General features: G+C 43.8%; 1 protein-coding gene and 1 pseudogene across 2 annotated transcripts; one reads left to right on the top strand and one right to left on the bottom strand.

The window, feature by feature from the left end:
- Positions 1-218: 218 nt before the first annotated feature.
- On the bottom strand, positions 219-1,824 carry SARC_09998 (hypothetical protein; annotated as a pseudogene; the record flags this gene model as incomplete). The annotated part of the gene is made up of 3 exons: positions 1,591-1,824; positions 617-743; positions 219-243 (listed from the first exon to the last, which is right to left on the bottom strand).
- An 817-nt stretch (positions 1,825-2,641) lies between these two features.
- SARC_09997 (acetolactate synthase, mitochondrial) lies at positions 2,642-9,163 on the top strand. Its single transcript, XM_014295970.1, has 12 exons — positions 2,642-2,979; positions 3,570-3,709; positions 4,203-4,317; positions 4,862-4,973; positions 5,336-5,521; positions 5,939-6,061; positions 6,400-6,567; positions 6,938-7,236; positions 7,461-7,631; positions 7,955-8,108; positions 8,260-8,460; positions 8,639-9,163. The coding sequence occupies exons 1-12, from the start codon at positions 2,858-2,860 to the stop codon at positions 8,765-8,767; spliced, it is 1,920 nt and encodes a 639-aa protein (XP_014151445.1). The 5' UTR covers positions 2,642-2,857; the 3' UTR covers positions 8,768-9,163.
- Positions 9,164-10,304: the final 1,141 nt, after the last annotated feature.

Raw genomic sequence — 10,304 nt, 5'->3', positions numbered from 1 at the left:
GTGTGTGTGTGTGTGTGTGTGTGTGTGTGTGTGTGTGTGCGTGTGTGTGTGTGCGTACATATATACATATATATATATATATATAGTACTTATGTATATTATACCTATTGGAATGGTAATAAACATACAAAGACTAAGAATCTGGAATTACCTTAGCTGTTATGGAGTAGACACATAAAAATCCGTCTCCACTGTGCATATATTGTTCTCGCATCGAGCTATATTCTTCTTGACCAGCCGTATCTGGCGGGATCGCAAATAGGGGTAGTTTGTACATTGTAGGTATATTAAAGTAAGTTCATACATTGTAGTGAAACTCACCTAGCACTCTATATTTTGTTCCTCGCTGCGACAGACGAGTAGAATCGGCAGAACAATCATAGACAGAAGGCGGATATATACAACAGACAGTATAACCAAACGAATGCATATCATTCTCATCTATCTCGTTGGTTATTTCCATAGGAAATTTTACCTTATACCTTGCGATAGCAACATTCACATCCAAAAGAAAGGTCATCGCGAACGACTAACGCGCACTGAGATATCCAATAAGTGTAAGGTATGGCGACAGCAAAAAGCTGAGGTCAGGCGTGCCTCAAACTATATATCATACCGAGGATGTCAAGTAATACAGCTTCTTCATCAATCGAGCATGACTTTCGATAGGCATCTTCGATTGTGGGGTCGTAATCATCTACAAATTGCCCCCTTGTGAACATGATGGTCATGCACGATTTTCCCTGAACGGAAAGAACAATACGCAAAATATAAAATATCAGCATGAACTATGTGATCTTCTGTGCACATATAACAGTCTTCGGTCTAGCTTCGGTATACTATGGTGATTGCAAACACTCAAATGAAAGAGGAACCTCGCAGCTTCAAAAAACATAATCAGGACCGAAATGGAACGATACCAAGAAGAATACGTGCTCAACAATAGATAATCGACAACGCTTTTTAAGCGTTGGTGCGCACATACGGGTTAGCAATATTTAACTACCTACATATATGGAATGCGATACATACACATTGTATACAAGGTCAGATGAAATTAGTTGATATCAGATGGTGATTGTCATCTTGCGCACGTTATTCGCAAACTCAGTATAAGCGGTGAAAATCGAAATGCTACGTAAAGTAGATAAGTAAACCGCACGAGGCCTGCGCTACATCGGCGCCGGCGTAATAGGAGCACTTGTACACAGACGGCTGGTTAGTAGATATTTAATTACGTTGTGTACGACCTAGTAAAACTATATATGCGTAGGTGACAAACTTTTCAAGAGACATCCAACCAAAACAAAACATAGGCATATCAACTCAAACTGATCACATATACATTAAACAGAGACACAACTGATAAATAGATGGCTATCTTTACTTCACTTCATTCTTAATCGCATATATATACTCGACGACACCAGGGCGACAGAAGAACTCCACGGCAAACGAATAAGCATAGTGGTGACGTGCGCGATACTAAACATACTTAGGCCGAGTTGACGTTATTCACGTTAAGAATCACATTAACATATATATGTGTTCAAACTTATCACGCAGTCACACATGCGTACAGTGACATACCACAGCACCATCGCCCATCACGATGAGTCTATAGCTGTCTGCATTCTTGGCACTCGCCATAGTGCACCTAAGAAAATGAGCTTACAACGGTGAATAGCCACTGAATGTCTTCTTATTATGCTTAGTCTAGTCTCTCCGCTGAGGCATGTGGTAGGTGTGTACTTATATATACAGTTCTCTCAACAGGTGAATCGAAGCTAGACGATGATATATACATGTCAACTATTCGCTAATTACATACTGATGTATCATAAATTTACTCCTTTTTAACACATATGCGGTATCCCCCTCCTAGAGATTCTGGAAGCCTTCTCACAGTCTCTCAGAATCTTTTCAGTGCTTTCCCCTCAGAATCTCAGAGACTCATCAGACCATCCCCACAATTCCCCTCTTTTCTCCGAACGGGGCCCATAGTCCCGTAGAGGCGTAGGCCGTATTTACTATTTACACATATTTATGTGGTCACTGGTCACTGGCTCTGGTGAGTCGCGGGCCGTTTATTTTTATTTTTGAAAAATAGCTTTTTTGGGACATTTTTGTGATATGTGAACCTACAAAATCCACTCTCGCGGAGAGCCGGAGACTCTTCGTATAGACTATAGAGTGGGTTGTATTTATTTATTTATTTAGTCGCACGGTGGAGAAATATTGCTCACAGGACTCTGGAATCGTCCTCTCTCGAAATATCATAAAAGTAGATGGAAACCCTACATGGCAAGGTTTTGAGCCGAAAAATATATATGTAGCCGTGTAGGACAATAGGGCTGTAGGCTTGTACTCATGACACCTGACTATTGATCAAAAGAAGCCAATGAACTATTCTTATATCGTTAACTAAAAATAACCATCAGTCAACCCCACCGTTTATATATACTCAGCCTATTTCTATAAATAAAAAATGCATTCCCACAAAAAAAGAGACTGCGGATGATGTCAAATCCTCCGCAGTGCCTTTTTTCGACAGGCCAAACTGACAAATTCACCAGTCGGCTGATTTCAGCAAGCGACTGACAACCTCTATTGAATCATCGTAGCATTCCTGTGCGTGGTGTGACAGTGGTGTCGGTAGGAACCGGTCTTTCGTTCGTGTTTTTGTTCACTTTTTGTATATTTATACCCACTCGTTCGTGTGCGTGGTGTCTATTTCGGAACAATTATCTTGCCGTAGGCATACCTGTTGCATACGTGTATAAGAGACGATACACGAGTGTCCTAAACGTCATAGAAACGTGTTCACTGAATTGTCATCTAAATACTGCTTTGAAACATGTCTCTTGTTGCCTTGGGCCGTTCAGCCTTGAATAGAGCGGTGAAGCAGCCAGCTATTCTCGCACCGTTGGTTCAAAGCCGCCTCGGGTCTTCCGCTGCCGTTACCAATAAGTGGTTCGAGTATGTTGTCAGATATTTTAATTGTATCCTTCGTTGTCGTCAGTGTACTTTGTGTATGTGTGTGGACAAGTGTGTTCTCGCTGTGTTCGGTATCAAATAATTCCGTGTACTTAATAGTGTGATATGATGAGTCAATAGATGTCTTCTTTGCATTTAGGGTTGTGGTCAACTAAATCTACCCAACGTGCTTTTTTATATCTGGTGGTGTGTGCTTCCCTGAGTGTGCGCGTTCTGATTCACAGAACCGGAGATAGCCCCTGCCTGCAGTTATATCATAAGACGATAGTCTTTGTCTGTCGGATCACTCGTGTATATGTTTCTTTGCAGTCGCATGATCATTATATATGATTATTTCAGTTCCTTTGTCTTCCATGTTTGCTTCTGGTATTTACACGATTGTGAATGTCAAGTCACGCACTCTGCATGTCGAAAGCCAAGCCACGAATGCGTAGATATTGCACAGACTAACATCAGTAGCAGCCGCATGTGTTTGTTTTTTTCGTGTATAAGGATGACGGCAGTTCATAGAACTATGGTCGTAGAGCATTCTTAACTGAGCTAAATATATGACTTCTACGCGCTTTTGTTAGGGATCACAAAGCAGATGTGCCTCCACGACACACGCCGGTGATCTCCCGGGATTACAGTCGTTTCGTCGGTATGACCGGTGGTCAGATTTTCCATGAAATGATGCTGGAGCACAAAGTAGACACAGTTTTTGGCTACCCAGGTATGATCATACCCGCAAGCTTCCCCGAATGTTTTTGTTCTTCGAGTGGATCTTCTGCCAGATTGAACACTTCATATCATATGGAGTTTCGTGGCTCCGTTTGCTTATCCTTCAGCCAAGTTTTCCACATGGCTATTTGGCGAATGCCGCCATATTCAGTCCAAATCATCTGGTCTCGGCACACAGTCATGTGTTCCATCATCCGTTCGACTTACGAGTGTTGAAATGTCGCTTATTGTTATTGAGGTAAAGGCCCTGTAAAGAAGGGTTGGAAATAGCAATGAGTCAGCTCATTCTTTCCTGTCGTATTTCTGTTTTGTTTATCCTGATTTCAGAATTATACCGGTTCTGTATTTTCCTTTACTCTCGATCCCAGCACTGAATTATCATCGGAAATTACCGTACATCTGTGTTATGCATTGTTGTCAATACTGCTGTCTCCATGATCTATTACTTTTGGATACTCACACCCCTCCACTGTTTAAACAATCAGGCGGTGCGATCTTGCCAGTGTTCGACGCCATCCATGCGAGTCCACACTTCAAATTCTACCTCCCCCGTCACGAACAAGGCGGCGGTCATATGGCCGAGGGTTATGCTCGTGTGACGTACGTGCATGTTGTTGTTATCCAGTTGTCAATCTATACATGTTGAGTTGAAATTGTACTGTTCTTCACGCCTGAAATACATCGGATATTTGTCTGACACGTCTCAGCAAGCGTGCCTTCTGCTCTGATAGTGTTCACGAATAGTTGTATGCTGCATGTGCGGCTGGCATGATTTGATAGTTCGGTGACTTCTCGCAGATCAAACATGTGGTAGATATAGGGCGTGCCTTCTCCGTCTTTGTATCTCGAACTTGTGTACGCCAAATACCAATCTTCAATCGTGGAGTCTCGTGGGAATACAGATAGTGGTCCCTGCTTGAAGCATGCGTCGTATATTTTGAGTTAGTATTATCAATTGTTTGTCTAGCATCGATCTTGTGAATAAGAATTCTGACATGCATAACGTACAAAACACAGCGGGTTTCATCGATCTTTTGCGAATTGCCAGCTTTCTCGAGGTATTCTCTGCGCAGGCTACCATTTGTGGTTGTAAATCTACGCCAGAACTCACACTGACAGCCCGAATCTTACTATATTAACACAGTGGTAAGCCAGGCGTGGTCCTCGTAACCTCCGGGCCAGGAGCCACAAACACAGTGACTCCACTACAAGACGCACTCATGGACGGTGTTCCACTTGTCGTCTTCAGTGGACAGGTATGCTATCGAGTTTCACACACACAAAAATCAATCGCACATTGTCAAAGGGCCGTACACAGAGGGGCTATGTCGTGAACCGGGACGCGTTTTGCATAACATCAATTAACTGAAATTGCCTGGATATGCAATCGCCAGAGCGCCTGTGCTCACGTGTCACTCCCGATGCATTCACGTGTATTGTGTTATCGGAACTTGCAACTATGTACAGCACTCCACCGTATAGTGACTTTCAGTTTCAAGTTATTTGGCGTTGTCAAATCATGGTCGTATTGTTCTTAGGTGCGTTCTATCATACGCATTGAAGAGCTTGTTTGCCGTACTTACACCCTGATCATCGTTCCGGACTTGATTTATCTCAGGTGCCAACTCACCTCATGGGCAGTGATGCGTTCCAAGAGGCAGATACTCTGGGCATCACGCGAAGCTGTACCAAGTGGAATGTGCTGGTGAAGGATATTCGTGACCTGCCCCGCCGCATTGACGAGGCCTTTGAAATTGCTATGAGTGGCAGGCCAGGACCTGTGCTGGTTGATTTGCCCAAGGACGTAAGTATGGTGCGCGTATACATTCAACGACCATTTCTGATTTCCTAAATCTCTAGTGTTTGTATGTCCCTGGCCAATAGTTTGCCGGTCGCATTACAGATCGCTGTTGCTTGCTTTCGTAGTGTAGTTGTGTGCCGTGATCGCAGGTGCTGTAGATATGCTGTTGAGATCTTTAGAAGCAACATCCGAACGTGTTCAATTTCTCGCTTTCGAAAAGAATTGTCGATACGTGTGACCGCATCTGTGCAAAAAGGTCTGACCTTTCCCGTTGTGCTCCTATACGACGGCAGGTTGTTAACTATGTGCAAGACCTATGCAACCGCCGTTTCCAAGTTCTGACTTTCAATATATTGTCGTATCTGTTGTACGGAAGTTGTCTGACTAATCCCCGTCGAATCCTTGTTAATTGACCTGTAGGTTACGGCCGGTGTGTGCAAGGCCCAACCCTTCCCTCGACACGAGCTGCCCTTCCGTGCCTTTCAACGTCCCGAAGCTGGATTCGCAATGACTGCTGATAAATGGGAAAACGTCGCCAAAATGGTGAGTGAGTTACAAATATAGCCGTCTGTATTATTATGATACAATTGGCGTGTATCCCTGCATATTTGCCCAAGCTGGTTAATAACTTGTTGCGGAGTTTGTTTCCCGACATCTTCACGGATGAATGAATGCTGCATGTGACAGTGTGGGCTTTGCCTGGTGCTCTACAAGATATTTTGCCCCATGTGCTTCGACCCCAAATGCGTAAGCGTCATGGATCTTATGGGTGGCCGCTATGTGCGTATGTATATTTGCGAGTGCATTGTCGCGCACACTCGTCCTGTTGTGTCGATGCAAATGTATTCTCGAATGCTCACTTTCACATACTTTAATCGCAGATTAATAACGCTGAGAGGCCTCTAATCTACGCTGGACAAGGTATAATATCCTCCGATGCCAGCAAGGAGCTTGCCATGCTGGCTGAGCTAGGAAACATTCCCGTGACCACCACGCTGCAAGGCATGGGTGGCTTCGATGAGCTTGACTCTAAGTCTGTCCATATGCTTGTAAGTTTATCTGTTCAAATGTCATTTGACGTCGGCTATTTTTGCCCGGGGGTTGATTCATGTGCCCCAGTTGCCCACGGTGGACTGTAATGAATGAATTCAGATCTACTCTCTGGACGGGTTGACTTCCCAACGCTGTTTCTGTGCTCAAAATCACTTCTTCTTTTTTTTCTTGTGCGCCTTAGCACTTTGTGCCTATTATTTGATTCGAAAGCCGAGAATCGTAAACACACTCTACACCCGCCTGTCTCCATTCGCATCAGCTTTGGTGACTGACTGACTACCAGGATTCTAATTGTAACCATTTGTCTTCTCTTATGAAATCTGTTGCTTGTCTGACGATACACATGCCTACTTTGACGCTGTGCAGGGTATGCACGGATCTGCGTACGCCAACTACACTATCCAAGACAGTGACTGCATCATCGCACTCGGCGCCCGTTTCGATGACCGTGTCACCGGAAATCTGCAGAAGTTTGCCCCCGCCGCGTTCAAGGCCGAGCGTGACGGTAAGGGTGGTATCATCCACTTTGAGATTTCAAGGAAGAACGTGAACAAGGTGTTGAACTGCACAGAGGTGGTTATGGGAGATGTGAAGGTGAACCTGAAGAAGTTGTTGCCCATGATTAAGAGGTCGGAGCGTGCGCCATGGTTCGCTAAGATAGCCCAGTATGTTCTATTTCTAATACGTTTGTGCGTACGTGAGCGCATAGCCAGTTTTGTATAGTTGCGATATTCTGCAGCTCGTGTGGCGGAAGGCTGATCTATCTTTCACTACATTTGTCTAGATCCGACCCAATATGTTGTCGTTTTCAACTCTTCGCATTCCCTTTCATGATTGTCTGTTTCATCTTCCTGAAACGGCTGGTTTAAACTATCTCCCACACGCATAGGTGGAAGAAAGATTTCCCCTTCAACTATAGCAAGACTCCCGGTCCTTCTGGTGCTCTGAGGCCCCAGAAAGTTATTGATGAGCTGAATACAATTGTTCAGAAGATTGACAATCCTACATACTTTACCACTGGTGTGGGTCAACATCAAATGTGGGCTGCGCAATACATTCGGTACGTGTTATTTTGTAGCCGAGATGTTCGTAACGAAATAGCCGTGAGTTTATTATTTTACGACACTCGTGGGCGTTCATTTTACATACTAGGGGCTGTGCTATTCGATTGTTCAAGTGTATTTGATGCTCATATCTATATAGCAGTATGGATTCGAATATTCAATGCGATGTGTTTGTTTCAATTTCAGATTAGTGGTGCGCCAAGTTCAAATGCATTGTCAACGTGGCACACATTCGAATTTTATTCGCCTAGTTATCCCGTTATGTTCTGCGAGTTTGGACTTATCATATCCCGTGTTCGTTGTACACGTTTGTAAACAGATGGAGATATCCCAGGACCTTCATCACCAGTGGAGGCCTAGGAACCATGGGCTTCGGTCTACCAGCGGCTATTGGCGCCAAGACTGCTCTGCCAAATAACATCGTCATTGACATCGATGGCGATGCAAGTTTCTCAATGACGAGCATGGAATTGGTATGTTAAACAAAGCGGATCCATTGTTGGATAGGTAGAGTCTATGAATTGTTGAGGACTTTGTCCAGAATCATAGAATATACTCTTAGAACTTGAGGTGATAAAAGTGTTCCATGTCGTCTGATTGCCGTTTTTGTTTTCTTATTTCAAGATGACTGCGGCCGAGTATGGAATTGGGGTCAAGGTTTTGCTTCTCAACAACAACTTTCAAGGGATGGTGAAGCAGTGGCAAGACCTGTTTTACGACGAGAGGTATTCGGGAACCAAAATGTTCAACCCCAACTTTGCCAAACTTGCGGAGGCGTCAGGAGTAAGGGGGATGACCCTAGATTCGTCGATGAATGTTCAGGAGGTATGTATATAGTAGATGTTCTGTATTATTCACGCCTTGGGTAGTTTTTTTTGTAAATTGAAAGATTATACTTTTAATGTCGCATACAATCTCTGTTTCCGTACAAGGGCGAGCGCATGTTCGAAAGTAAGATTATTCAATTGCGAGCCTCTATCCGGTGTTTATCATTTCATCCCAGGTTCTTCAGGAGTTTATTGACCACGAAGGCCCTGTTGTGCTGGACTGTATCATTGAGAAAGACGAGCATGTCTACCCTATGGTACCAGCAGGCGCAGGATTGCACGAGATGACTCTAAGAGCAAAGTGAGGATGCTGGCCGGCTGACTACAACATGTATACTGAGTGTACGCAGTTGCATAGGGCGAACGACGGTTCGGTTTGCTGAGAGCGCGTTACTAGACGAAGCTAAAAGTGTTTTATCTTCGGGATGCGACAGAATCGTCGCGGCTAATAATCTGCAGATTTTTTAGACTGATCAGAACGTCCGTAATCTTTTTCTGTACCTGCGAGTAATTAGTTCAACTCGGGCTCCATTGAATTTCCGTTCTTTCAATTCGCATGAGAGACTTTTTATATCGGAACGCCGCTGGTATGAGAAACTGGGTATACAGGGAGTTATAATGTTTATAAGTGGGATCTACTCGCGCAATAATTAGTGTATATAAAATATTGGTGGTGTCTGAGCATCACAACCGACTAATAATCGCGCATTAACCATTTGATTTTTCTAGAATATGTCGAATTTTCGCCACTCTTGTTCTCAACATGATGTTACTTGAAATGGCACTCGATCCTTGGGGAGTCTGTTTCATTTTCTGGGAAGCACAGCTCCCGCGTGGAGACGGGGCAATTGGGTTTCGCACAAACCCCTGGGAAACTTCCAGAATGTCGTGCTCTGTACTGCAAGTTGTTATAATATCACGAACTGCTCTCGATTTGATCCTAAATCTGTACAATTCAAACTTACGAAGCATGTACCAGTATTTTCTTGTAGGATTGTATGTCTGGTACGCTATAGTTCTCAGTGCGCTTTAATCTAAATATCGCCTCATATGAAGGACGTACTTTGATTCTAGCGATTTCGATCGTCGTATTGCTTGTATACATTTGCCCCCATAAAGTGGTGCAAGCGTAGCCCTTTATTAATCTTCAAGTTTGTTGTAGGCATACAACGTAGATAGACAACAACAGTTCAGTTATCGAACTAGAATTAAGGAGCTCGCCGGTAGCACACCCACCAGTTGCAGCACAGAACATATCACGTCGTATGTTTAATAGAGCTACGCACAAATACTTCGCAGTGTGACCGTAGCCGGGTATATGAAATTTTTTTTTTGAAACATACCTTACACTTGTCACGTCGGAAGCGCCCTCACACATATCTGAATCTTTAAAACTTACGCCCGAACAAAGTATCGAAATTTTAGGTGCTAGCCGGTGTTTTTTATTGACACTTATACAAACGAGCAACGGACAGCATGTGCAGAGTTGGGGTTTATTCGAATTCCGTCGATTCCAATGCTGATCGCGTGCCTGATGAGTGTAGGTGTCAGTTGCGAATATCCCAGTTTATACCCATTGTGTGGTGTGCCCAGTTCAAGAAACATATTCTACTCATTGTGTAGCAATATGACCATCAAAATTCGATGCACGCACCTAACTCCGTGCGCCAGTGCCACATAGTCGAATAGGCCACCGAATCCCACAGTGTGATTCGTGTAGTTAGTTAGTTAGTGTGTGTGTGTGTGTGTGTGTGTGTGTGTGTGTGTGTGTGTGTGTGTGTGTGCTAGTATGTTATTATATATATAGTGCGGTTGTTGTGTGTGTGTGTGTGTGTGTGTGTG

This window comes from Sphaeroforma arctica (genome assembly GCF_001186125.1).
Source record: "Sphaeroforma arctica JP610 unplaced genomic scaffold supercont1.1105, whole genome shotgun sequence".
Taxonomy (NCBI): Eukaryota; class Ichthyosporea; order Ichthyophonida; genus Sphaeroforma; species Sphaeroforma arctica.
Note: the sequence above shows the minus strand (reverse complement) of the source record. Positions and strands in the feature narration are given on the sequence as shown.

Coding starts and splice junctions, on each gene's coding strand:
- SARC_09997 (XM_014295970.1), top strand. CDS start 2,858: ATGTCTCTTGTTGCCTTGGGCCGTTCAGCCTTGAATAGAGCGGTGAAG. Junction 6,568..6,937: donor CTAAGTCTGTCCATATGCTT/GTAAGTTTATCT, acceptor GACGCTGTGCAG/GGTATGCACGGATCTGCGTA. Junction 7,632..7,954: donor TGGGCTGCGCAATACATTCG/GTACGTGTTATT, acceptor GTTTGTAAACAG/ATGGAGATATCCCAGGACCT.